The following is a 26436-nucleotide window of genomic DNA, read 5'->3' on the forward strand; positions in this document are numbered from 1 at the left end:
AAGAAACCTGTGGGCAATTACTCAAATCGCTAAATAGGATGTGCTGATCAAGAATAAATCCGGGGATTTCCCTGGTGGCGCAGTGGTTGAGAGTCCGCCTGCCGATGCCGAGGACACGGGTTCGTGCCCTGGTCCGGGAAGATCCCACATGCCGCAGAGCAGCTAGGCCCGTGAGCCATGGCCGCTGAGCCTGCGCGTCTGGAGCCTGTGCTCCGCAACGGGAGAGGCCACAACAGTGAGAGGCCCGCGTACCGGCCAAAAAAAAAAAAAAAAGAATAAATCCGGAGAATGGCCTGAGGTCGAGATCTGCACAGGGGCCAGCGCTCCAAGAGCCTTAAAGGTCACTAAGGTTATTGATCTTTATCTTAAGAGCAAAGAGAATGCAGTTGAATGGTTTTTGTTTTGTTTTTTAAAGGTGATTTTTAAAAATAAACTTATTTATTGCTGTGTTGGGTCTTTGTTGCTGTGCGCAGGTTTTCTCTAGTTGCTGCTAGCGGGGGCTACTCTTCGTTGCAGTACGCGGGCTTCTCATTGCGGTGAGTTCTCTTGTTGCAGAGCAGGGGCTCTAGGCACGTGGGCTTCGGTAGCTGTGGCACGTGGGCTGAGTAGTTGTGGCTCAAGGGCTGTAGAGCGCAGGCTCAGTAGTTGTGGTGCACGGGTGGGCTTAGTTGCTCCACGGCATGTGGGATCTTCCCGGACCAGGGCTCGAACCCACGTCCCCTGCATTGGCAGGCAGATTCTTAAGCACTGCGCCACCAGGGAAGTCCCCAGTTGAATAATTTTAAGCAAGATAGCAACTTGTTGTTATTTATGTTTTAAGATCATGCTGGTTGCTATGTGGAGAGCAGACAGGGGGAAGACAAGAGTAGCAGCAGAGAAGCCTGTTAAGAAGAGATTGTCCAAGTGAGAAATGATGGCAACCTGGGCTGGACTGGGCAGTGGAGATGGAGAGGAGAGAGATTTAAGATACACTGGGACCAGCCAATGGATTGGAAGCGGTGGCGAGGGTGGGCGATGAGGAAAAAGGCGGGATCGAGGGCAGTTCCACCCATGGACCTGGGCCCTGTGCTTTAGAGGCCTTATATACACCCCTCCCCCACCACACACACGAGTTTAATAAATTAGAGTACATGGTTGCCTTGACGCTCAGGAACTGCACTGGCCCTGCGAGTCTTGTACATTAAACATTCCCTCTCATGCCTAACCCCATTCAGGCCCCAGGGAAACACTTTTCCCACCAAGTGCATAGTTTAAGGAGACAAATGTATCCACCTATGTAACAACCATCCCACTCAGTCATGGATGCAAACCATTTCCATTCCACGTGTCTGAAGTTCTGTGTCTTGTGCTGCTGCTGCCCACATCAGAGCTGGACACTTTGCTCTGGAGTACAGGGGGCATGTGAGTGGCATAGCTCTTTGGTGAGAGAAGAGACAAACAAATGAACTGGTCCTGTGGAATCTTTTCTCTCAGATAGCATGAGTGCATCATGAGGCGTCATTTCCCAGAGGAGCAGGGTCCATTTTCTTGCTTCTCTTTGAGCTCCAATTCATGGTCTAGGAGGACCTGAAGATTCGCTTGGTATTTGCAACAGTTGCAGGTGGCAGCTAATAATATTAAACAATTCATAGCACTCTTACATTTGTTTTTAAGTAGGTCTGCTCATAGCATGATACTGATTCTTTGTAGACTTAGATATTGCTTTAAGGAGTGATGAAAATCACAATATAACTGGTAGTGATTTATATGATGAAATTAAAATGTTTTGGAAAATTCTCTCTTATAATTTATTATCTGTCTTAATGATTTTTATAAATTTATTTTAATATAAAAATATAATTATTTTGAAATATGTAATTTATTGTGTGTTCCCATAAAATTTGACCATAATTTATAAAATTCACAATATACGTTTTTAATCTAAAATATTGCTTCAGGAATTTTGTTGATAATTCCAGTTGCTACTGAAAAGTTTTTCTAAATGGAAATTAATAAGTTAAAAAAAATTAAAACATAGGATTCAATAAAGTTTATTTAATTTTGGACCTTACTGTCAATTAAACAAAATTATTTGAAAATATTGATGATAATGCATAATTAGTGATTGTGCTAAGTGAAAGCAAGAAAATTTTTATGAAATATGTAATCATTTATGAGCCGTATTTCCTTTTACTCATATATTATTGTCCATCAATAGGACACCATTAAATTCAGTCATCTTCGATATTTTGCCAACTTTCTTTTATTTTTAAGTTAATTACTTTTTAAAATTAATTAATTTTTTGGCTGTGTTGGGTCTTCGTTGCTGCATGCGGGCTTTCTCTAGTTGCGGCAAGTGGGGGCTACTCTTCGTCGTGGTGCGCGAGCTTCTCATCGCGGTGGCTTCTCTTGTTGCGGAGCATGGGCTCTAGGCACGCAGGCTCGGTAGTTGTGGCTCACGGGCTCTAGAGCGCAGGCTCAGTAGTTTTGGGGCACGGGCTTAGTTGCTCCGTGGCATGTGGGCTCTTCCCGGACCAGGGCTCAAACCCGTGTCCCCTGCATTGGCAGGTGAATTCTTAACCACTGTGCTACCAGGGAAGTCTCTGCCAACTTTCAATCATAAAAATATCCATAGCTTTTGAGCAAGAGAGTCCTAAAACAGAACAGTATACTGATAATTCCATTTCTATGAAGTCCTGGAATAAGCTTATGATGATGATAGAAATTAGATGAGTGGTTGCCTGGAGTGGAGGGGAGGGGAAATTGACTGCAAATAGGCATAAGGCAACTTTCTAGGATAATGGATATATTCTATAACCATGAGTGATTGGGGTTGGGGTTATACAATATATTTGTCAAAGCTCCTCAAACCATGCCCTTAAAATGTGTGCATTTTATTATATGTAAAAAATACCTTGATAAAGTTAAGAAGACCTTATCTCTTAATAAGTAATTGATTCAATGTGATGTATAACTTTTAAATATTTAGACTTATAGTATATGAGCCCCATTGTATTTTTGGCCTGGACCCCAAGGATAATGCCTTGGTTTCCAGCAAGAGTACCTGAGCAGGTGGTGGTACCGTTACTGAGATGCGGAAAGCACAGGAGGGTTAGCTTTGTTGGGGGCAGGGCTGGTATGCAGCTGGTACTGGCCAGATCCATTGGGAAAACCGCTGCTGCTCTGAGCCCCTTCGCTATCCCAGCTGGCTGGACTTTCCCCTGGGACCCTCAGATCCTCCCACTCTGCAGCATCTAAAGAGTTAATACCTGGCACAGCTATGGGCCTTTAGGATGCTGACACCGAGCCCTGGGGACTGTGCCCTAAATATTTTTAATATCACCGCTGGTGGGATTGGGCAAGGAAGCATGTAAATCAGAGTTCATCTTGGGAAATGCAAAGTTAGAGATGACTATAAGATATCCACGTGGAAATGTCAACACGATATTATGTAAATGAACAAAGGATGAGAAGAGAGGTCTGGGCTGGAGATGGAAATTGTTGGCTCCCCACTGCCAACAGAATCGAGTCCAAACTCCCTTAGGGTTATCACCCAGCTCTCACCTATCTTTCCAGCTCCATCTCCTGCCGTCTCCCTGCCAGGACCCCTGCCATCTTGCTCCTCCCTGATCACTCTGTGATCTAGGACATGCTATTCCTGGACCCCTGCCTGGAATGTCCTACCTTGTCTTCTCTACTGGTCATTCTCCTCCTCATCCTTCAGGGCTTAGCTCACACGTCTCCTCCTCCCAAAGCCTCCTGCTTCCTTGTCTGCCCTCCATAGCCCTCCACGTAGAGGAGAGTACCCCGCCTTGTGCACTTCCGTTTAGATCCCTGCCTTCTGTCCTAGGATGTCAGCTCCTCCAGGTCAGGATGGGGTCTGGTGGCTCTCTGGGCCCAGCAGAGACCCTGATACGGAGGAATCTTCCAGTGAATACTGAAGGAGTGGATGGTAATACAGAGTCCCAACTGTGTTCACCACAGCCCCACCTTCCCTGCACAACCTCTGTGCATGTTGCGCCACACATTTAGGCAAATTAACTTGCTCTCCTCGAAAGAATAGGCTCCTTCCAGGCAAAGACCACGCCTTCCACATCACTCCTCACTCTCTCTCAGCCCGAGAAAGAGCCCACAAATGAAAAGAATGGAAGAGCCTGGTCAGATGGAATTGACTCTCAGCTCTCAGCCTGGACTCTCACGCGCTGAGCGACCTTGGGGAAGTTACTTAATCTCGCTGAGCCTCAGGTTTCTCAGGTGTTAAGAATGGAGATAACAATACCTACCTCATAAGGTGGATGTGAGGATTGAATGAAATAGCGTCTATAAAAGTGTTCTGCGGTTACCAGGGGCTGCAGGAAGGGGGAGTGGTAATTATTATTAATGGGTACAGAGGTTCAGTTTGGGATGATGACAGTGGCAATGGTTGTGCCATCAAAGTAAATGCAATAATGCCACTGATCTGGTTACTTTTAAAAATGGCTAAAATGATACATTTTATGTTATATATACTTTACCACAGTAAAAATAAATAAATAAATAATATCCCGAGTGAAAGAAGCCAGACACACACAAAAAGCATGGTTCCAGGTACCCAGTGGGTGAACTGTGTGTCTGAGCTTCTTTCTTCCTTCCTTCTGGATTTCTTTTCACCTGGGTTCCAGGGCCATGGCCAAGAGGCAGGATGAGGGAGTGCATGACGGGAGGGAGGGAGGAAGTGATTAAACGTTGAACAAGGATCTGGTGGTTGTGAGGTCAAAGCCAGGATGGCCCACTGGGAAGGCCAGGCATGAGGAGGTGGGATGCCTCCCTGCCTGGAAGGAAGAGGGTATCCGGAGGTCAGGGATGACACTAGTGTTTTTGGCCATGGGAGAAAAGTAAGATATCTAAATTAAGGAGGAAAGGTGGGCGGGAATTGCAGGATGTCCATATTGGCCTATGTGGCAAAAATAAATGCTTCTGGAAGTAAATACATACGTAAACAAAAGAGTACAGATTTTTTTTTAAGCCTCCAAATCCACCTTCTTGCTCCACTTTACCAAGGACAAGGGCAGCATAATAAGCTGAGAAGGGAAACAAAGATATTTCTAGATTCCAGCTGCTATGGGGAAATTACAAATGAGGTCTGACGCTATGTTTGTTTCTTTTTCATTATGAAAAAATACCTTGCCTGACATGGGCACCCTGCCACCATTGGGAGAACCGTGAGAATCCAGTTTGTTCCCAAAACACTGCCACTGGGAGATGAGGTCACAAGGTAACATGGTTTTCCCCCTTGGCAGCCCAAACCAAAAATAAATCAATGAATAAACGATAAATAAATAATGTCCTGGGAGAAACACTGAAATAGGAATCAGAGCACATGGCCTCTGGTCTGATGCTTTCATATCCTAGCTGGGTACCCTGGGGCAAATCATTTCCCCTCTCTGCACTTCAGTTGTAGGGCACATCTATCGCTAATATTCTATGGGTCTAGGATATACTTTTTTCAAGCCCTTGAAGAGAACAATGATGGGAGTTGGAGAGAGGAAAAAGTGCTGAGCTGAATGGTGGAGCTGAATATCCCAGAGCTAGAAGAGAGTTCGCCTAGCTCATTCATTCATCCACTCATTCATTCATTCATCCACTCATTCATTCATCCATTCATATTCCTACCTGAGCAAATACCTTGTTCCTGGCCCCTGGTAGGGAAGTAAAGACCAGAAATGGATCAGACCGAGCTTGCAGTCTAAGAGAAGAGATGATGTGGGACAAAGCAAAAGGGTAAATAAATGATTATACCACCAGGGGCTATGAGCCTGGGGACTGAGTGTGGAGGGTATGGTAGGAGTGCAGAGTGGGCCAGACTCGCTCAGCTTGCAGAAGCCAGGAAGGGCTTCCAGAGGAAGAATCTGCTCAAGGGAGAAGTAGAAGGTCACCAGGCAGATAAAGGGGGAAACAGCAGACTAGTATACGCACACGTGTGTGACCCAGTCATTCCAATCCCGGGAGACCAATGTTCTCCGTTATAGCTCTTCAGGAAAAGACATCCCAGAGTTTTGGAAATGATTAGACCAGAGTTTCTCAGACCTGAGTCTGTAGACCCCTTGAAGCCAACAGATGTATTTTTAGGAGCCTGAAATGTGTCTCTGAGATCTTCTAAATGTTATATTTCATTTTGGTGATAATCCAGACAAGTTAAAACAAACGTGTTCTGAACTGGTTGAAAGACCACCACCTGCCTTGCCACTTTGGCATTTACTTTGTGTTTGTGATCGCTCTAGTGCCCAATAGTGCTATGTTAATTGTAGCCTGATCAGGAAAATAGGGAGGTGGTGTAAATGATGTTCCTGTGCATAATGGAAGTCAAATGGGGTCTTGGTGCGCTGTCAAAATGAAGATTTTCCAGGAGTTTGACCAGGGAAGCATGATGGGAGCTGCTGTAGTACACAGTGCGATGGGTGCCAGACTCAAAAGAACTGTGTGTGTCACGGTCAGGATTCAAATAGCAGTCTAATTTCATCAAAACAACACCTTCTGTCACATTAAATTAAAGTGTTTATTTGAATTTTGTAGGTTTTATAGTTTTATTTTCCGTGTGTCTTGGTTTAGAGTTGTAGAAGAGCTGTAAGCATAAGGAATATATATACTGAGCACTACGTTTATAAATATGTAAGTGGTATTAAAATAATTTAAGTCAACTTTGGGGTGAGTCTGTGAGAGTTTTAAACAGGGGCCCATCCATTACTTGAGTTTGAAAAACATTCTGTTAGCTGCTTAGTGAACATTCTCATCCTTAAGAATTTTATTTGAGTCTAATGGGAGTCTTTCCTACTGCCACCTAAGGCCAAAATGACCTCCAAAAAGATGAACCACAACGTATTATCATGTAGTTCCAAGAAAAGGTGTACAGGGCCTCTTGGATGTAACTGCGTCTTCCAGGATTAGGCACATCTGACGTTTCCTTTACCATTTTCCGCTGTCCCCAACATGTACCTTCTGCTGCAGCCCTCCTGCGGAGGTTGATACCTTAGCAGTGTTTCCTGAGCAATTTGGGTGAAGTCCTTAACTTCTCCAAGCGTTAGGTCCCTAATCTGTAAAACAGTCAGCCTAATAAAACTTTACCTCTCAGGGCTATTGTGAGGATTAATTGGGCAGGTGCTTGGAACGCAGTAATAGCTGTTCTAATAGTCACCATTAATGCTAAACACGTTTCCTCCTTTATCTAATTCAATCTTCCCAAGAAGTCTGCATGGAGATGGTTTATCTCAGTCTTATAGCTCAAGAAACAGGCTCACAGAGGTGAAGGGACTTTGCTCAAATGGCTGAACTGGGGTTCAAACCTAACTCTCAAACATGCAGAGAGCCTCTGCTTGTGACCCTTGCCCAAATCACACCCTGCCAGGTTCAAATGGAAATCCTGCCTGCCTTTAAAAAATTCTTGCCAGAGTTAAGTTCTCTTCCTGTGTGCTCATACCTTTAGCTTGGTCTCATGGATTGTAGGAATTTAATCTAATTTTGTATTATACAAGGTCAGTTTACCCAGGACAACCCGCTGGGGTTGGGAGATGGGGACAGATTATTTGGGGTCTGGCAACAATCAAATGTTCTCTGGCTCTGAGCCCCGACCTAGTGAAGTCACCTACACACAGAGCCCCCCTTCCCAGAAAACCCTCACCACTCCTTTCCCTTGGCTGGGCTCCCAGGGGCTCACTTGGTGTTTGTTATACTGAATGAAACTGACTTGAGCCAGGAGACTTGGGCTCCAGTCCCTGCCCTGTGACTACAGTGTTTAATTTGGACAAGTCATTTGAACTGTCTGGGCCTCACACTCTGTATAATGAGGGTAGGGGAATGTCTGTGGGAAATGACTGCTTGATGAAGTCCTACCTAGCTTCAACACTTGATGATTTCTAAAGTTGTAGCTGCAGAATCAATATGAGACCTGTGGCCAGGTTAAGTTTCTTGGAGCAGGGCATTTCCTGTGATAACATTTATCATAGTATATCTTCGTGAATTGTAGCAAGAAGGGGAAAAAATGGATATTGAAAACAAAACTTAGCATAGTCTTGTTTGCCTTCCAGGGAATGCCATATTCATCAGTAGAGAAAAGATTTTATTTGTTTAGAAAGATACCATGATCAGCCTTTTTGGATATGAAAAGTGGGTCTTTCTCCCACACCCCTTGGGTAGGGTCTGATCTGGAAGGGGAGGGCAAAAAAAAGATATAAATTGCACTGTGTAAGAGAATAATGAGAGTTTAGGTATTGTTCATGGACAGCTTGAGAGACTAGAAAGTAAGAAGTTTAAGAGTAGAAAGAGGAGGCTTCTCCGCGCGGTGCCTGCAGAGCTTCGCTCCTCGCCGGCGGGCAGGCGGCCCGGCAGCACCTGAGCGGCGACCCGGGCGCGGGGCCGACCGAGTCGGGGCGCCCGGCCCCTGTCGGGGTCCATCGACGGCAGGAGCGCGGGCCGGGCCATGGCGGGGCTGGAAAGAGCGCCGGCGGCCAGGCCGAGCCTGACCTCCATCTCGTCGGGGGAGCTGCGCAGCCTGTGGACGTGCGACTGCGAGCTGGCCCTGCTGCCCCTGGCCCAGCTGCTGCGCCTGCAGCCCGGCGCCTTCCAGCTGCGCGGCGACCAGCTGGTGGTCCCGGGCCCCGCGGAGCCCGCGGCCACGCGCGGGGGCTTCAACGTCTTCAGCGACGGCCTCGTGCGCCTCGACGGACAGCTCTACCGCCTCAGCAGCTACATCAGGAGATATGTGGAACTGACCAACTACTGCGATTATAAAGACTACCGGGAAACTATATTGAGCAAACCAATGCTATTCTTTATTAATGTACAGACCAAAAAGGACTCCTCGAAAGAAAGAACGTATGCGTTTCTTGTGAACACCAGGCACCCCAAAATAAGAAGACAGATAGAGCAGGGGATGGACATGGTCATTTCCTCAGTGATTGGAGAAAGCTACTGGCTTCAGTTTGATTTTCAAGAGGCAGTAAAGAATTTTCTCCCTCCAGGAAACAAGGTGATTAATGGAGAAAATTTGAGCTTTGCGTATGAATTCAAAGCTGACGCGTTATTTGATTTCTTCTATTGGTTTGGGCTCAGCAATTCCACTGTAAAAATGAATGGAAAAGTCCTGAATTTGTCAAGTACAAGTCCAGAAAAGAAGGAGACCATTAAATTATTTCTGGAAAAAATGAGTGAACCTTTAATCCGAAGGAGCAGTTTCTCTGACCGAAAATTCAGTGTAACTTCCAGAGGTTCACTAGATGAAGTTTTTAACTGCAGTCTGTCACCCAGATCATCTCTGATGGAGCCTCTTTTGGCAGAATTACCATTTCCATGTGTTCTGGAATCTGAAGAGACACCCAACCCATTTATCTGATTGGATTGGACATTTTGCAGCTCCTCCTACACCCCAGGCCTGTGCCAGAACCCAAGGCTGAGGGGATCCAAGACAGATGGGAGGCGGGTACCTCTGCCCTCTGCTCCTACACAGACCCCTCCTTTCCATTTTTTTTTTTTTTTTCTTTTTTTTTTGCTGTACGTGGGCCTCTCACTGCTGTGGCCTATCCCGTTGCGGAGCACAGGCTCCGGACGCGCAGGCTCAGCGGCCATGGCTCAGGGGCCCAGCCGCTCCGCGGCATGTGGGATCTTCCCGGACCGGGGCACGAACCTGCGTCCCCTGCATCGGCGGGCGGACTCTCAACCACTGCGCCACCAGGGAAGCCGCTCTCCTTTCCATTTTTGTGGGTGATGCTGTGGCAGGGCTGATGCAGCTGTCTTCAGGATGGGAGGGCTTTGGCCCCATGGCCTGGGCGGTTCCTCTCCTTTTAACACTTCTCCAAAGAGGCAGAGGGAGGGGCAGAGTCCTGCCACCCTGAATATTTCGCTTATGCCCTGGCGTCCTGGGAGCTCCCTGGGCAGCCTTTGTGGGAGCCACCTGACCTGGGTTTTGCCCTGTGACGCTTCATAAATCTGGGTTTAGCCCTCTGCTTGTCTGAACCCAAACCCAGCAAGCATGGGGTTAGCAGTGCCATTCTCTTGCAAACCTTGCTGAGCAAAAAGCCCAGGACATCCTTCATCAGAAGGCAAGTATGTTTTTCATCCTGCCCATAGGATGAAACCTTAGGAGAAACATTCACGGTGAGGCTCGCGGGAGGATTGGCCAGGTTGATAAGGCGGTAACCTTGCCACCCGCTGCCTGAAATTTGAACTCCCTTGACCTCCCTCTTAACAAAGTGGCCCGTGTAGAAAGAGGCCAGGTGATGTGATACCAAACATGACAGGAGAAGGATAATGTATGCGGCATTGTCCTCTCTGTTAAAAGCACATTATGTCAGTTGGGTATTTCATAAGCTTTTAGCAATCCTAACACTAAAAGCAGAATAGAAGATAGCTATGCCATCACCATAATACATTGTTACAGCAATACATTTTTCATCTCATAGCTACAGTGGAGTTCTTCCAAAAGACACAAAACATCATCCTATTTACATCCTAAAAACCTGCATGAATGAGTTGCTACACAGGCTTATAATGAGAAAGATTTCTGGGTCCTGAGTATAATTTTTCTGTCCTTTTAAAAAATATTCCTGTATTATACATTATGATAGCACTACTTATTGTCCTTTCATTTATATTTGAAATGGTATGTACTATATTTGTGCAATTAAATTTTTCCTTAACATACAGCAAAAAAAAAAAAAAAAAAGAGTAGAAAGAGGAGGAGAGAAGGAGAAAGAGCATACAGAAAGATGCAGCCAGTGGGGGAAAAAAACCTGTGTTAGGGGATGGGTAATAAACCTTTAGGGAAGCAATATTTGACATTCGATTTCTTTCTTGCCTGTGATGTAATTACTCTCCATCACCTGTTAAGTCTTCAATAATAGCCATGTGTTAGTGCCACTTTGGGAAAAAAAAGGACAGTGGGGCAGGGGGGTTGGTGGCCAGCATAGGGCAAAGGGCATCAGCCACAGAGTACAGGAAGGACCAAGGGCAATGGTCAGAAGCAGGATACAGCAGAGCTGCTGAAACAATTCAGTGCAACCTGGACTGACTGAGAAGAAGGTAAGACACCTTTCCAAACCCTTGGAGATGTGGAGGAGGGATCTGAATTTCTGCAGTATATGGCATGAAGAATTGGTACATTTCGCTTTTGATTCTTTAACACTTTATTGAGGTATAATTGACATATAATAAAATACACATACTTAAAGTTTGTAATTTGATAAGTTTTGACATATGACATCTGTTTTGAGATCATCATCACAATAATGAATATTTCCATCACTTTCCAAAATTTCCTCATGCCCCTTGGCAATCTGATCCCTTCATCCATTCCCAGGCAACTACTAATCTGCTCTCTGAAACTATAGATAAGGTTGTATTTTCAGTGTCTATTTCTTCTTGAGTGAAGCTTGGCAGTTTGTGCCTTCAAGGAAATCATCCATTTCATCCAAGTTGTTGAATATGTTGACATAAAGTTGTTCATAATATTCTTTTATTGTCCTTTTAATATCTGTAGAATCTATAAGAATGTCACTGGTCTCATTCCTGATATTGGTAATTTTGTCATATTTCTTTTTCCCTCATCAGTGAGTCTAGAGGTTTATCAATTTTATTGATCTCAAAGAACTTTCTTTTGATTTCGTTGACCTCTATTTTTCTGGTTTTGACTTCATTGATTTCTGCTCTTAATTTTTTTCACTTTCTTTGGGTTTAATTTGCTCTTCTTTTTCTTGCTTTTAGGGGGAAACTGACATAATTTTTTGAGACCTGTTCTTTTTCATATATATATATATATAATACAGTTCTCCCTAAGTATTTCTTTAGTGATATCCCACAAATCTTGATATTTTGTGTTTTCCTTTTCATTCAGTTCAAAATAATTTCTAGGGCTTCCCTGGTAGCGCAGTGGTTGAGAATCCGCCTGCCAATGCAGGGGACACGGGTTTGATCCCTGGTCCTGTAAGATCCCACATGCCATCGAGCAGGTAAGCCCGTGAGCCACAACTACTGAGCCCGCGTGCCTCAGCTACTGAAGCCTGCGCGCCTAGAGCCTGTGCTCCACAACGAGAGATGCCACCGCAATGAGAAGCCCGCGCACTGCAACAAAGAGTAGCCCCCGCTCACCACAACTAGAGAAAGCCCGCGCACAGCAACGAAGACCCAACACAGCCAAAAATAAACAAATTTATTAAAAAAAAATTCTCATTTCTCTTTTGATCCATGGGTTATTTAGAAGTGTATTTGGTTTTCAAATACTTGGGAGATTTTCCAGAGATCTTTCTGTTATTTATTATTTTTTTTTTTTGCGGTACGCGGGCCTCTCACTGTTGAGACCTCTCCCGTTGCGGAGCACAGGCTCCGGACGCGCAGGCTCAGCGGCCACGGCTCATGGGCCCAGCCGCTCCGCGGCATGTGGGATTTTCCCGGACCGGGTCATGAACCCGTGTCCTCTGCATCAGCAGGCGGACTCTCAACCACTGCGCCACCAGGGAAGCCCTCTTTCTATTATTGATTTTCAATTTAACTGCACTGCATTCAAAGAACACTCTTTTTATGATCTTAATAGGTTAGTTTTAAATTTATTGAAACTTGTTTTATGGCCCCAAATGCAATCTATCTTGGCAAATATTCCGTGTGAACTTGAACTGAATGGATATTCTGCTGTTCGGGATGCAATGTACTACAAATATCAGTTAGGTGTTTAACATTATTGTTTAAATCTATATCCTTAATGATCTTCTGTCTATTCTTTTTAAAATTATTTAGAGAGAGAGAGAGTGAAATCCAATTACAATTGTGGATTTGTTTATTTCTCTTTGTAGACATATCCGTTTTTGCTTCATATTTTAAAACTTTATTAGGTGTCAGTGTTTAGGATTGTTATGTCCTCTAGATGAACTAACTCCCTTATCATTATTAAGTGATCCTCTTTGTACTTATATTATTCTTTGCTCTAAGTATTCCACTTACCCGTCTGTTCTTTGTTTCCTTTTGCTCTTCTGCCTTCTTTTTGTCTAATTAAATTATTTAAAATAATTCTGTTTTATCTCCTTTGTTAGCTAATAAGCTATAACTGTTTTGTATTTTAGTGATTGCTTTAGGGTTTAGACTATACATCTTTAGATTTTTCAGTCTACCTTTAAGTGATATTATGCCACTTCACATATTGTCTATGTGAGATAATAGAAACTATATGTTGGTCTCTGCCCCCAGTTCCTGGCACAGAACTCCTAACACCCTTACAACTTCCTAAGTGATGAGAACACTAGGAGCATCTCTTGTTTTAATATTGTTCTTTGACCTCTGTTCCTGACCAGAGTTCCTGAAATCCCTGTAATTTCCTGGGGGATAGGAGTGTCTTTTGTTCTAATGATGTAACTCTGGGTAGGCTCCTGGATGGCTCCTGGATGAGGGCTGGTCACCAGAAAGACCAAGCCATGCTTAGAAGCTTGGAATTTTCAGTCCCATCCTCTATTCTCTTGATAAGGGGGAAGGGCTGAAAATGGAGTTAATGATCAATCATGCCTTTATGATGAAGCCTCCGTAAAATCCCAAAAGTATAGGGTTCGGAGAGCTTCCAGGTTTTTGGACACATGGAGGTTCTGGGAGAGTGGTGCACCCAGAGAGGGCATGGAAACTCCATGCCCCTTCCCACATACCTCATCCTACGCATCTCTTCCATCTGGGTGTTCACCTGTATCCTTTATCATATCCTTTAATAAAATGTTAAATGTAACTAAGTGTTTCCCTGAGTTCTGTGAGCTGCTCTAGCAAATTAATTGAACCTGAGGAGGGGGTCAAGGGAACCTCTGATATACAGCCAGCTGGTCAGAAGCCCGGGTGACAATCTGGGCTTCGGCCTGGCATCCAAAGTGTGTGTGGGGGGCAGGGGGCAGTATTGTGGGACCCTCCTGGTGTTCGAGAATTGCTTGCTGGTGTGGGGGAAAACCTCCACGCATTTAGTGACCAGAAATGTCAGAAGTGAAGTGCTGTTCTGTGTGAATAGTAAAGAAAATACAAGAAGAGAAACACAGTAAGGAAGAACTAGGTTTTCTCCTACACAGAAGAAGAGAAACTGAGTTTTTTCTAGTGTAATATAAGAATTGTAAAATAGTATACTTCATTTCCCTTCTCCTGCCCTTTGTGCTATTGCTGTCGTACATTTTATTGTTACATATGTTGTAAACTCTACCTTGTTCTTTTTGTTAAACAGTTAATTTTCTTTTAAAGAGATACAAATAATGAGAATTCTTATATATTTTCCTGTGCAGATACCCCTCCCTGTGCTCTTCATTCCTCTGTGTAGATTCATATTTTCATCTGGTATTTTCCTTCTTGATGAAAAAAATTCCTTTAGCATTTCTTTCAGTGTTTGTCTCCTGGTGATGAATTCTTTCAGTTTTTCTATGTCTGAAGACATCTTTATTTTGAGTTTTTAAAATGATGTTTTCACTGGGTATGGAATTCTAGGTTCACAATTTTTTTTCAGTACTTTAAAGATTTTGCTGCACTACATTCTCACTTGAATTGTTTCCAATAAGAAAACTGTTGTCGTCTTTATTCTTTTGTATATAACTTGGCATTTTCTCTGGCTGCTTTCAATATTTTCTCTTTATCACTGATTTTGAACAATTAAGGTATGATGAGCCTTGTAGTTTTCTCCATGTTTCTTGAGTTTTTTGGTCTTTTTTTTTTTGGTAATGACAACTTTTTTGAGATATAATTCACGTGTAATAAAAATTCACCTTTTTAAAATTGACATATAGTTGATTTACAATGTTGTGTTAGTTTCAGGTGTACAGCACAAGTGATTCATATATATATATATATATGTATGTATATACTTTTTCAGATTCTTTTTCCTTATAGGTTATTATTGAGTAGAGTTCCCTGTGCTATACAGTAGGTTCTTGTTGGTTATCTGTTTTATATGTAATAGTGTGTATATGTTAATCCCAAACTCCAAATTTATCCCTCCATTGAACTTTGTGTTCTATGAGTTTACAGTTTCAATCAAATTTGAAAAGAATTCAGCTGTTGTTTTTTTCAAATAATTGTTTCTGTTCTCCTCTTTGTTCTATTCTTTGGGAACTGCTATTACATGTATATTAGACTGATTGAGGTTGTCCCACAGCTCACTCATGTTCTTTTCATTATTCTTAACTCATTTTTATCTCTGTATTTCATTTGTATAGTTTATATTACTATGCCTTTAAATTCACTAATATTTTCTTCTGCTATGTCTAACCTACTGTTAATTCCATCCAGTGTATTTGTCATCACAGACATTTGAGGTTTTCATCTCTAAAGATTTTATTTGTGTCTTTTTATATCTTCCGTGGCTCTACCTTCTGAACATATGGAATACAGTCATAACAACTGTTTTAAAGTTCTGCTCTGCTAATTCAGACATCTTTGTCAGTTCTGGGTGTTTCAATGGGTTGATATTCTTCTCACCATAAGTCACATTTTCCTGCCTCTTTGCATGCCACTACTGAGCCAAGATCTTCCTGATTGCTTCATCCAATGCCCCATTAAATATGAGTTTTACTAGTCTGGCTGGTGGGAAGAGACACTCCCTGGACAGTACTGGCCACTGTCACCTCTAGTCTGTTCAGGTGGTTCTTTCCCTGGCCCTGGTAGTTTCCTCACATGCATGTGCTGATCATTACTCAGCTGAAAGACTCAAGTAAGATATCCTGGAGTTCTCTCTGTGTGAGGTTCTCACCTCTCTGTACAGTGCCTTTTGAACTCTAGCCATTCCTCCCTGTTGAAAATTTGAAAAATCACTGCATGTTATAACCAATGAATATATTAATAAGAATATTAATTAACACTTATTGAACAGTTACAATTTATGAATGAGGAAACTGAGCTTAGGAAAGTTAAGTAATTTATCACAGGTCATTAAAACAGAGGTAATCTCCCTCTAGCACTCACAATTTAAACCATCAAACTGTACTGCCTTACCATATATTTTATGTTATTATTTCCTTATTTTTATGATGAGTTGCTATTAAATCTAAGGTGTGGTCTATAATCAGTGGCAGTTTAGAATAGAGGAAATTTAAGAATTAAAAAAACTGGGGCTTCCCTGGTGGCGCAGTGGTTGAGAATCTGCCTGCTAATGCAGGGGACACGGGTTTGAGCCCTGGTCTGGGAGGATCCCACATACCGCGGAGCAACTAGGCCCATGGGCCACAACTACTGAGCCTGCACGTCTGGAGCCTGTGCTTCGCAGCAAGAGAGGCCACGATAGTGAGAGGCCCAGGCACCACGATGAAGAGTGGCCCCCGCTTGCCACAACTAGAGAAAGCCCTCGCACAGAAACGAAGACCCAACACAGCAAAAATAAATAAATTAATTAATAAACTCCTACCCCCAACATCTTCTTTAAAAAAAAAAAGAATTAAAAAAACTGAAGATAGAGACTAAGGAATGTGAGGTCATATGAATTGCCTGATAACCATAGCAGGGGCTAACATTTACCAAGCGCTTTTTGCAGTCCAGACATTTGGCTGAATGCTCTGAATACATTACCTATTTTATTCTCACATTCTATTCAGCAAATATTATCTCTATTTTAGAGATGAAGAAATTGAGGCTGAGAAAGATTTAAGTAGGTTGTTGCCTATAATCCTACAGTAAGATGGCAGACCTAGACTATACCTGGGTCTGTCTGACTGCTAAACCCATGCTATTTACCACTCCACTACATTGCCTGTTTTTGGAGAATATGGAATGACAAAAAAGATAACGCAGGATCTCTGCCCTCTCAGGGTTTATACTTTAACAGAGGAGATAGGAATTGGTTGCATTATACTGTTCTTTTCGTTAGGACCTTCTTGAGTGCAAGTGACAGAATTCCAATTTGACCTAGCATAGTAAAAAGGGAAAAAATTTTCCTGGGTAGTCATGATGAGCAGGGCAAGAAATCAGCTGGGCCCTTAGGAGAACTGGACCCAGAGGCTGGACTCTCCCCAGAACTCTCTCGCTCTTTGACCCTTGTTTACTTCTTACCCCCTCCTTCAATAATTTACTATAAAAAATTCCATATACAGAAAAGTTGAAAGATTTGTACATATATATACCACAACTTAAATTTTACAACTGTTACCATTTTGCTATATTTAATTTATCACATATCTGTCCATCCATTTCTGTTTTATTTTGCGTTTATTTTCTCAGATTAACTTCCCCCCCGATGGCTTAAATCCCCATCTCATACCTTACAGTCTTAATTCTGCAGCTCCAGTTCAAAAACTCTTAGGATCAGGCTCAAATTCATCTAACTTGGGTTGTGCATCTGCCCCCTGGACTAACTAAGGGGAAGGAATACTGTAATAGGCAGCTCCTGATAGGACTACATGGTGGGCATGGAGGGAGAGGCAGGAAATGGAGGCAAGCAAACAAAACAATATATATGTGATAAGTCCTGTGACCACTGGAACAGCAGGGGAGTGTGGGAATGCAAAGGGAGGTACCTAATCCAGTGAAGGTAGTCAAAGCATGGCCTCTTTCAAAGGAGGTGATTCCTGAACTGAGGAAGTTAAAAGACATGGGAAATTAAGCATTGGGAAAAGGTTAGATGCTAAAGAGATCATGGAACTCAAAGTGCAAAGTAGTGAGAGAGTCTGGGGAGGTATAAACTAAGAAAAGAAAAATAATGTGGCCACGCAGGTGTGCTCCAGTGTTGAAATACTTTATGGTGCAGGCAATAGTGAACTGGCTTTCAAAGCTGATTGTATGCACTTTAGTAGTTTGAAATTGGCCATTGTATGAGTACTTATACCAAGGAAATCAGCAAATCTACAAATGCGGGCTTTCTTTTTTTCTTAGGCTAAACATTTACCAGCACCACTGGTCCCAGGCTATAAAGACCTGAAGATGGCTATTATATCTTCTCCTGATATTCTCTGGTGTAGGCTTAAATATTTCTATTATAAAAGTTTCTGCTGAAGATTCTGTTTCTGGCCTGTAATTCTTTTCCCTTGATGTTTCTTTCATTCATTCATTTCACAAGCCTGCCTACATGGTGCCATGCTTGTGCTGAGTGCTGCAGATAAGTGGGTAGGTGCTGACACCACCAAGCAGTCATGGCACCTGCTGTTAAATACTCCCAGGATCCTAGGGCCAGTGCCCTTATTCCTGTCTGGACTAGGAAGAGCATTTTATCAGGAACTAAAGTAGACAGATTGCTATCAAGAAAGAAAGATTTCTTAGCTTGTGGGATTAAAAAAAAATTATCCATTAACATTAATGGAGTCCTAGCTGGCTCCAGGGTACCTCCTCTCTGGACCCCACAGGAGACTACAGTAGGGGTTGGCCAACTTTCCCAAGTACTCTACCAAGTCCACATGTAACCATTCTCCTATTCAAAATTTTCTTTCTCTGCAGTGGTAAGTTTAGACTACCTTCACTATCAACAATTATTTATCAAAGTACTCACTGAACTGTGCTAAATGACACTTCCTGCCCTTACAGAGAATCAGGACCCATTTAAAAATATATAAAGAAAAATAAAAACAAAAGTAAATAAAAATAGTACTTAGAGAATCATAAGAGGGAAAGGAACTATTGTGCCTCCATTCTGTGTGTTGTGTTTCCATTTTCTTAATGATGTACTTTGAAGCACAGAAGTTTTAAATTTTGATGCTGTCAAGTTTATTTTTCTTTGTTCTTTTAGTTTTTAATGTCATATTCAAAAAGTATATATATTGCTTTATACAATTGCTTTTATTTATTTTTTAATTTTTAAAATTTATTTATTTTTGGCTGTGTTTGGTCTTTGTTGCTGCACGCGGGCTTTCTCTAGTTGTGGCAAGCAGGGGCTACTCTTCATTGCAGTGTGAGGACTTCTCATTGCGGTGGCTTCTCTTATTGCGGAACATGGGCTCTAGGCATGTGGGCTTCAGTAGTTGCAGCATGTGGGCTCAGTAGTTGTGGCTCGCAGGCTCTAGAGCACAGGCTCAGTAGTTGTAGCACAAGGGCTTAGTTGCTCCACAGCATGTGGGATATTCCTGGACCAGGGATTGAACCTTGTCCCCTGCATTGGCAGGCAGATTCTTAACCACTGCGACACCAGGCAAGTCCCTACAATTGCTTTTAAAATAAGTTAATAGAATAAAGGAGAAAAAATATGTATTTATTTGTCTTTTATAATTATAAAGGTAACGTAATTACCTTTACTAGGCTCTTTGTTTTTCTGTGTGGATTTGAATTACAATGTGGGTTGAGTTGCTTTCAGGCTGAAGAATTCCTTTAGCATTTCCTGTAAGGTGGGTCTGCTAGCAAAAAAATTCTCCCAGCTTTTATTGGTCTTGGAATGTCTTTATTTCACCTTCATTTTTGAAAGATAGTTTCACCGCTGGATGTCATTTTTTTACTTTCAGCACTTTGAATATGTCATCCCACTGCCTTCTGGCTCCCACTATTTCATACAAGGAATCAACTGTTAATCTTACTGGGGTTCTTTTGTGTATGACAAGCCTCTTGCGCTTGCTGCTTTCAAAATTCTCTCTTTGTCTTTCAGCATTTTTTCTGTAATATATCTGAGTGTGGATCTCTTTGTGTTTATCCTACTTGAACTTCATTGAACTACTTGGATGTGTATATCAGTGGTTTTCATCAAATTGGGGATGTTTTCAGCCATTACATCTTCAAATATTTTTTCTGTTCCTTTCTTTCTCTCCTCTTCTCTGGTACTTCCTTTACACAAATGTTGGTGTACTTAATGTTGTCCCACAAGCTCTGTTCATTTTTCCTTATTCTTTTTTTCTGTCTGTTCTTTAATTTGCATAATCCCTATCAATCTATCTTCAAGTTTACCAATTCTTCTGCCAGTTCAAATCTACTGTTGAGACACTCTAATGAATTTTTAATTTTACTTATTGTACTTTTCAACTCCAGAATTTCCATTTGGTTATTTTTAATAATTTCTATCTCTTTGTTAACATTTTCAATTTGATGAGACATTGTCAGTGTATCTTTCTTTGCTTCTTTAAACATGTTTCTTTGAGTTCTTTGAACTTTGAATGCAGAACATTGAATGTATGAAACATAATGGCTGCTTTGAAGTCTGTTCAATCTGACATCTATGCCTCCTCATAGGCAGTTTCTGTTGCCTGCTTTAAGGAAAAAAAAACAAAACCAGTGTATCTGTCACACTTTCCTGTTTCTTTGCATGTCTCATAATTTTTTGTTGAAAACTGGATACTTTAGGTAATATTTTGTAGCCACTTTGGATCCTAATTCCCTTCTCTCCTCTCTGAGGCTTGTTTTTGTTGATTTTTGCTTGTTCGTTTGTTTAAGAACTTGGCTGCACTATTTTAGTGAAGTCTATTTTCCCCACAGTGTGAAGCCTCTGATGTCACTCCTCAGATGACACAGCCTTAAGTGTGTATGCAGTCACCCTGGGTTTACAGTGGTTTTATCCGGGCTCTTTTTGTCTTTCCCTGATTTCTCTGTTAAGCCTTCTACCTCACTGGTATCACACCAAGATGTTAGGCTCCAATAATTGCGGGCTGATTGTTCTATTGTTCTCATCAGTGCCCTGGGGCGTAAACTGCCCTGCAGCCTAATTTAACATTAAAGATACCACTGCCTCAGATCTCACTTCAAGGAGAATTTGTTGCCCCCATTGCTAGGAGTGCTGCTCCAAGACAACCTCCAGCTGTCAGTTCATTCAGGATTTGCCTCAGCTATCTAGAGACCTACCTTACCTTACGCAAGGTCTTGTCCTTCCCGGGGAAGCCCATGCTAGGTGATGGAGTGAGGCAGGGGTATAAAGGCTTGGCCATTTTGGCCCACCATGGGACAACTCTGATGGGTTATAAATGTTTCAGAGATCTCATGGGTTGGCTGAAGCTTTGTCAGACCTGCATGGCATTTGGGCTTTTCCCTCTGCCCAGTTTTGTTTTGTTTTCCTTTCCCTCCTTTGCACAGACATGGATCCCTGATAAATATTCTGCAGGCCGAACTCCTACAGTTATCAGCATCTGCATCTGGAGAATGCAACCTGTGGAAATTTGTGCCAGGAGAGGTCCAAAAAAGCAGTTGGTAAGATGAGATTTTAAAGCTAGATCACTAACCACCTGGTTGGCAATGAGGAGTTCATCACTGGTAATAGGTAGAGCATAAAAGGTTGTGGTCTAGTTCTCACTGGTGATGAATTAGGGTGGTATGTCCATGGAGAGGAATGCATTAGCTGGTGCGATGTACTAAGCATTTGAGAAATATAGGAGAAATGGTAACTATAAGGGTAATAGACTTGAGTGATTATTGCAAAGTCCATGGATATTCTAGAAAAAGATAATAACAAGCTGCAGGCCATTAACCGGCAATGAAAGCCAAGTGAGAAAGCTTACAAAGAGGTTCTCATCTCCTGCAGCAGGAGGGCAGAGAAAGCTGAAGATCTGGACTGGGACTTAATAAAGTAGTCAAGTTCCAGAGATGGTAAGTGACGAACCAAGGCAGGTCTGATATACCAAGGTTAATGGGACTCTGACACTTAGGATGGGGATGTCTGTGTATATTTTGAACTCCCAGACTCCTCTAAATCCTCTGAGCATGCAGAAGTACCCCTCTTCTCCTTTTAAGAGTTAGCACACCCTGCTTGTTTGAAGGCAATGCAGAGAACTCAGACCCTTAAGACAAAGTGTGCCTCCCTCAGGAACTGCCCCCACCTATAGCCCTGGCCACTAGGCCTACACTTAGGGTTAAGACATAGCATAATCCAGCTGGGGAAGTGCTGGGCCTATTAAAGGAAGAAAAGGACTATTCACCAAAGGAGCTGCAAAGGAATGCCAAGGCCCAGCCATCATTTACTAGCGTGAGCCAGGGTGTACACATGAGACTGGACTCTGAGGAGGCTTGGTCAAGGGAACCAGAACATAAGACTGGATAGAGGAGAGTCTGATTTAGTAGACAGACAAACTTGGTATTAGGATGGCTCCTGGAAGCATGGGAAAAGTGATGGCTCACACTAAGTGAAGTTAGAATGTCACAAGGGCCAGTGCAGCTGGTGGAGGAAAGGATTAAAAAGTTCAGGGAAGTGGATACACTATGTAAGGCCGGAAGACTCACTAGATAACTATGCTCCAAAGGAACTTTACACCATTTACCAAAGCTACAAGCAATGTGCTGCTAAGAGGGGCACCAGCATTCCTGAAAAATTCAGTGGTGGCTCTCCTGCATACACCAGGGCTGGTGGTAGGAGAAACTGTCATAGAACTAGGCACACCAAACAGCAATGAGGATGGTAGAACCCCAAAATGATAGAAGCCAGGTGGCAGTACTTAACCACTGGATTACAGAGGTAACTAGAAACCAGGTAGATAGAGTTATTCTAATGAGCCGTTGAAAGTTATGGCCTCAATTAAAATTTGATGATCCTGAGCCACTTCTCAGACCAGAGCCCACTGAATGAAGAAGAGGCTAGGTCCCCAGAAGGAAAAGCCCTGTGACATTCTGGCAAGTATACATGGTAATGATTTCCGTCTCAGTCCTCCCACTACTGTGGAAATGAGAATACCAAAATATTTTGGGGAGTGTTGATTATAGGGTCCTGACTTCCAAAATACATTCCTAGCATGCAGCACATAGCACTACAAGTACAGAGTTGGAATGGGACGGTTAATCTACCCTTTCCGTCTGATCATCCATTTCCAAGTGCTATTTGTTACATTACATAAGTACCTAATAAAACTCCACCCAGAATTTCTATTTGGTAGGTCAGTGTTAATTTTCTTATTTTTCTTCACTGCCTCTACCACGTTTAATGTCTTTTTGAGCCAATTATCAAGTTTCCTTGCCCTATTAGTAGCCAGCGGGTTTTCCCCCCTCTTTTTAAATAAATGAGGTATATATGGAATTCAAGAGAACTCAGCTCGTTTCCTTTGAGAAGCCTCCTTACCCTTGTACCACCAACCAACAAACCAGTACAATGCACCCAGTCAATTTCACTTCAGAACAAAAAGTTGGTACATTACTCAGGTATTGAACCCTTGCTTTCTCATCTTATTAGTTAATTATTCTTACAGTTATGGCTTCCTCAGAATTGAAGTGGTATTTTATCTTTCTTCTGGATCTCCATTGTAGAACTTGGCCCATAATGGGCCCTTAATAAATCTTAATTGATGTTTGATAACTAGATTGATCCAAAGTATCAAACTCTTTAATGTCAAGGTGCAGTTTTAACCTAAATGTAATAGTAATAATAAACCCCAAACTTAGCCTCAGAGTCATCAAAAATCTAACATTTTTGAAAACCCATTCTTAGTTTATTAATCTTAAAAAATAATTAAAAAGAGCCATGACTCATTTTGTTCATAGCTAGGCAAAATTATAGAATGCTGGAATTGTGAGGAATTTTAGGGATGATGTAGCCTAAAATTCTTGTTTTATACCAGAGGAAACTGAGGATCCAAAGACATAAAGTGACCTGCTGGTGATCTGACCTAGAGTAAGGCGTAAGCAACTGCTCCAGTTTATAAGACTCCAGTTTATAAGAGGTGCCCAAACATCTCTGGGTACCAAAACACTGCAGGAAATTTAACAAGGTAGGAAAATTTGTGTATGTATATGAGAGCCCTTCTGGGGCAGTGAACTCCAGTTGTTGTAAGAGAGACTTTGATTAGTAATTTAAGGTGAGAATGAATAACAGTGAACTCTCACTCAACAGCTTCCTAAGGAGTCTGGAATGGACAAACAAAGGGCTTTTGTTTTGTGGAATGGAGTAAGCAAATTTGGCTCACAGCTGGATTGCCCTGGAAAATAAAGGTGAGGATTAGCCTACCACCTCGGGTCCTTCCTTCTACCCTTCCTCTATCTAATTGTAGAACAAAAATTTAAAAACCCGGTTTGAAGAACGTGTGCTAGTAGCTCTTAGCCTCCAATCTACCCTTCCAAACCCTGAGCTGGGTGGGGCTCTGCAAACCACATTTCTCCTTTGCCCGCCTGGTCCTCTGTTAAGCTCTCCCTGCAAGGGGAACTGGAGGAAGACTGGAACACTGCAGGAGGCAGATGGGACTTGTTCCTCTCAGTCTATTTCCTGTTCCTGTCAGTGTCACCCTAGCAAAGGCCATTGACCTTGACAGCAGCAGTTGGTGCCAGTTTCCAGATTTGGAGGTGGGGGGGAGGTGCCCTCTCAGAACAAGCCTGAACTCCAAACTTCTAGATTTTGATAACCTCATCCTCTTCCCTCTCTATTCCCCCAGGCCTGGGGGAGGTCGCCACTAATGCAATTATTCTCTCTTCTCTGCTTTTTCTCTTCTTTCAGTCCTCTAACGCCCATTTAACTAAGTCTCTATATTAAAATTCTACTAACATGACTAGTGTGAATTTTGTTTTCCTGAAGGGATAAAACTGCTGAAAGCTGCCAAAGCATTAACCTGCTCAGAGTTCCTATAAGTCAATCCAATCTTGAGTGGGGCTAATTATAGCTACCGTTTATTAAAATACCTGCTATGGGGACTTCCCTGGTGTTCCAGTGGGTAAGACTCCATGCTCCCAATGCAGGGGGCCCAGGTTTGATCCCTGGTCGGGGAACTAATGCCCACATGCATGCCACAACTAAGAGTTCGCATGCCACAACTAAGAAGCTCGCATGCCGCAGCTATGAGCCTGCATGCCACAACTAAAAGATCTCTCATGCCGCAACTAAGACCTGGCACAGCCTAAATAAATAAATAAATATTTAAAATGACTGTTATGTACTCAGCACTTAAACACATGATCTCTTTTAATTCTCACAACTCTAGGGGCTGGGTATCATGCCCATCTTAACAGATGAGAAGACAGAGGCTCAGAGAGGTTTAAGTAAGTTGTTCATGGTTACCCAGCTAGTGAAAGACAGAATTTGGATTCAAACTTAGGTTTTTTGAACTGCCAAACCTATGCTTTTACTCTCTTTTCTTTTAATTTTTTTTTAAGATTTTTTTGATGTGGACCATTTTCAAAGCCTTTATTGAATTTGTTACAATATTGCTTCTGTTTTATGTTTTGAGTTTTTTGGCCACGAGGCATGTGGGATCTTAGCTCCCCAACCAGGGATCAAACCCACACCTCCTGCATTGGAAGGAGAAGTTTCAACCACTGGACCTCCAGGGAAGCCCCTCTTTTCTTCTAATTTTTAAACATACTTTTTTTAAAAATTAGAGTAATGCATATACTTTATAGTAAGTCAAACTGTAGAAAAATTAACATATAAAAGCACATGTTAATAATTTCCTGTTTCTTCCCTCTAATGCCTTCACCACTCCCTTACCACCATCCTCCACCCCACCTCAATCAACCAACCAACATTAACACTGTGTTGTGTAACTTCCCACGACTTTCTTTTTCCTGATACAAATATATAAACATAAAAAGTGGGCGCTTTTCTCCTTTTTTTTCCTTAACAAAAATAGGGACATGCAATACACATTACTGTGCAACTTGCTTTTTCACTTAACAATATTTCATACTCATTCCTCCTGGTTGGTACAGATAGATTTAACTCATGTTTTTAATAGCTAGATCATATTCCATAATATAATGTAAATGCATAAAAATGTATTCAGTTATTTCTCTCCTGTTGGACATTCAGGTTACTTCCACTTTTCTTTTTTTTTCTTTTTTTGCCACTATAAGCAATGTACCCATAAATATTCTTGCACATATATTTTTAGATACTGATACTTTTACTCTAATAGCATAGAGTCTTACAAGAGATTTCTGGACCAAAGGGTATCTACATTTTAAATTTTAATAGATTCTTCCAGAATATTTTCCAAACAGATTATGGTACAATGTTATACCTCTACCAGCAATGTGAAATGTGTCCGTTTCCTTACTCTTTAACAAGGGCTGGATGTTCTCAATCTTTTATTTTTTTGTTAGACGTATTGTTGAAAAGCTATATTCTGTTTTTTTAAATGTGCACTTCCCTGACAAATAGTAGGTTTAAGTATCCTTTCATATGTTTATTGTCCATTTCATTTCCTCTTCTATGAATTGCCTGTTCATATTATTATCATTTTTCTGTTCTTCTCTGTGGGTTGTTTGTCTTGTATACATTCCCCACTGCAACTTAAGTGGTCAGTGAAAGAATCAGGACTACAGTCCAATCTCTCAACTTCCAGTCTGGGAATTTCTTCGCTTGGGCCACTTCCTGAAGCATTATATGTTTGTGCTGCTATGCTGTGTATTGGTTTTACTGTATTTATGCCTCTTCCTTTATAAGTGTAACTAGTTTGTTGAACAAACTGGACTCATACTGTTGCAGGTAGAATACCTTATTTTTTCCCACCAGTTTCCCTAAAATTCAGTTTACTAAATAGGTCTTTTCTTGCTGCTTGATGAAATCCAGAGGTAGTTTTTGGTCCTCGGGTAATGACATTTCTCCAATTCCTTTTAAGTATTGACATTAGAAAGAAGATGAAGTCAGAGAGATGTACTCTGTCTGGTCTGGAAAGCAAACATCTGTGT

At 42.1% G+C, this 26436-nt stretch overlaps 2 protein-coding genes across 6 annotated transcripts in view; both read left to right on the forward strand.

Moving 5' to 3' along the window:
- The window catches only part of POLD3 (DNA polymerase delta 3, accessory subunit), a 182468-nt gene that overhangs the window by 91448 nt on the left and 64584 nt on the right, over positions 1-26436 (forward strand). The gene's annotated exons all lie outside the window — the stretch shown is intronic.
- On the forward strand, positions 8432-9400 carry LOC115841793 (mesenteric estrogen-dependent adipogenesis protein-like). Its single transcript, XM_030836086.2, has one exon. It carries the CDS (start codon positions 8432-8434, stop codon positions 9341-9343), a length of 912 nt encoding a protein of 303 aa, XP_030691946.1. The 3' UTR covers positions 9344-9400.

This window comes from Globicephala melas, chromosome 8, assembly GCF_963455315.2.
Source record: "Globicephala melas chromosome 8, mGloMel1.2, whole genome shotgun sequence".
Classification (NCBI taxonomy): Eukaryota; Metazoa; Chordata; class Mammalia; order Artiodactyla; family Delphinidae; genus Globicephala; species Globicephala melas.

What these genes read in the sequence shown, in the direction of transcription:
- LOC115841793 (XM_030836086.2), top strand. Translation starts at nt 8,432, where the DNA reads ATGGCGGGGCTGGAAAGAGCGCCGGCGGCCAGGCCGAGCCTGACCTCC.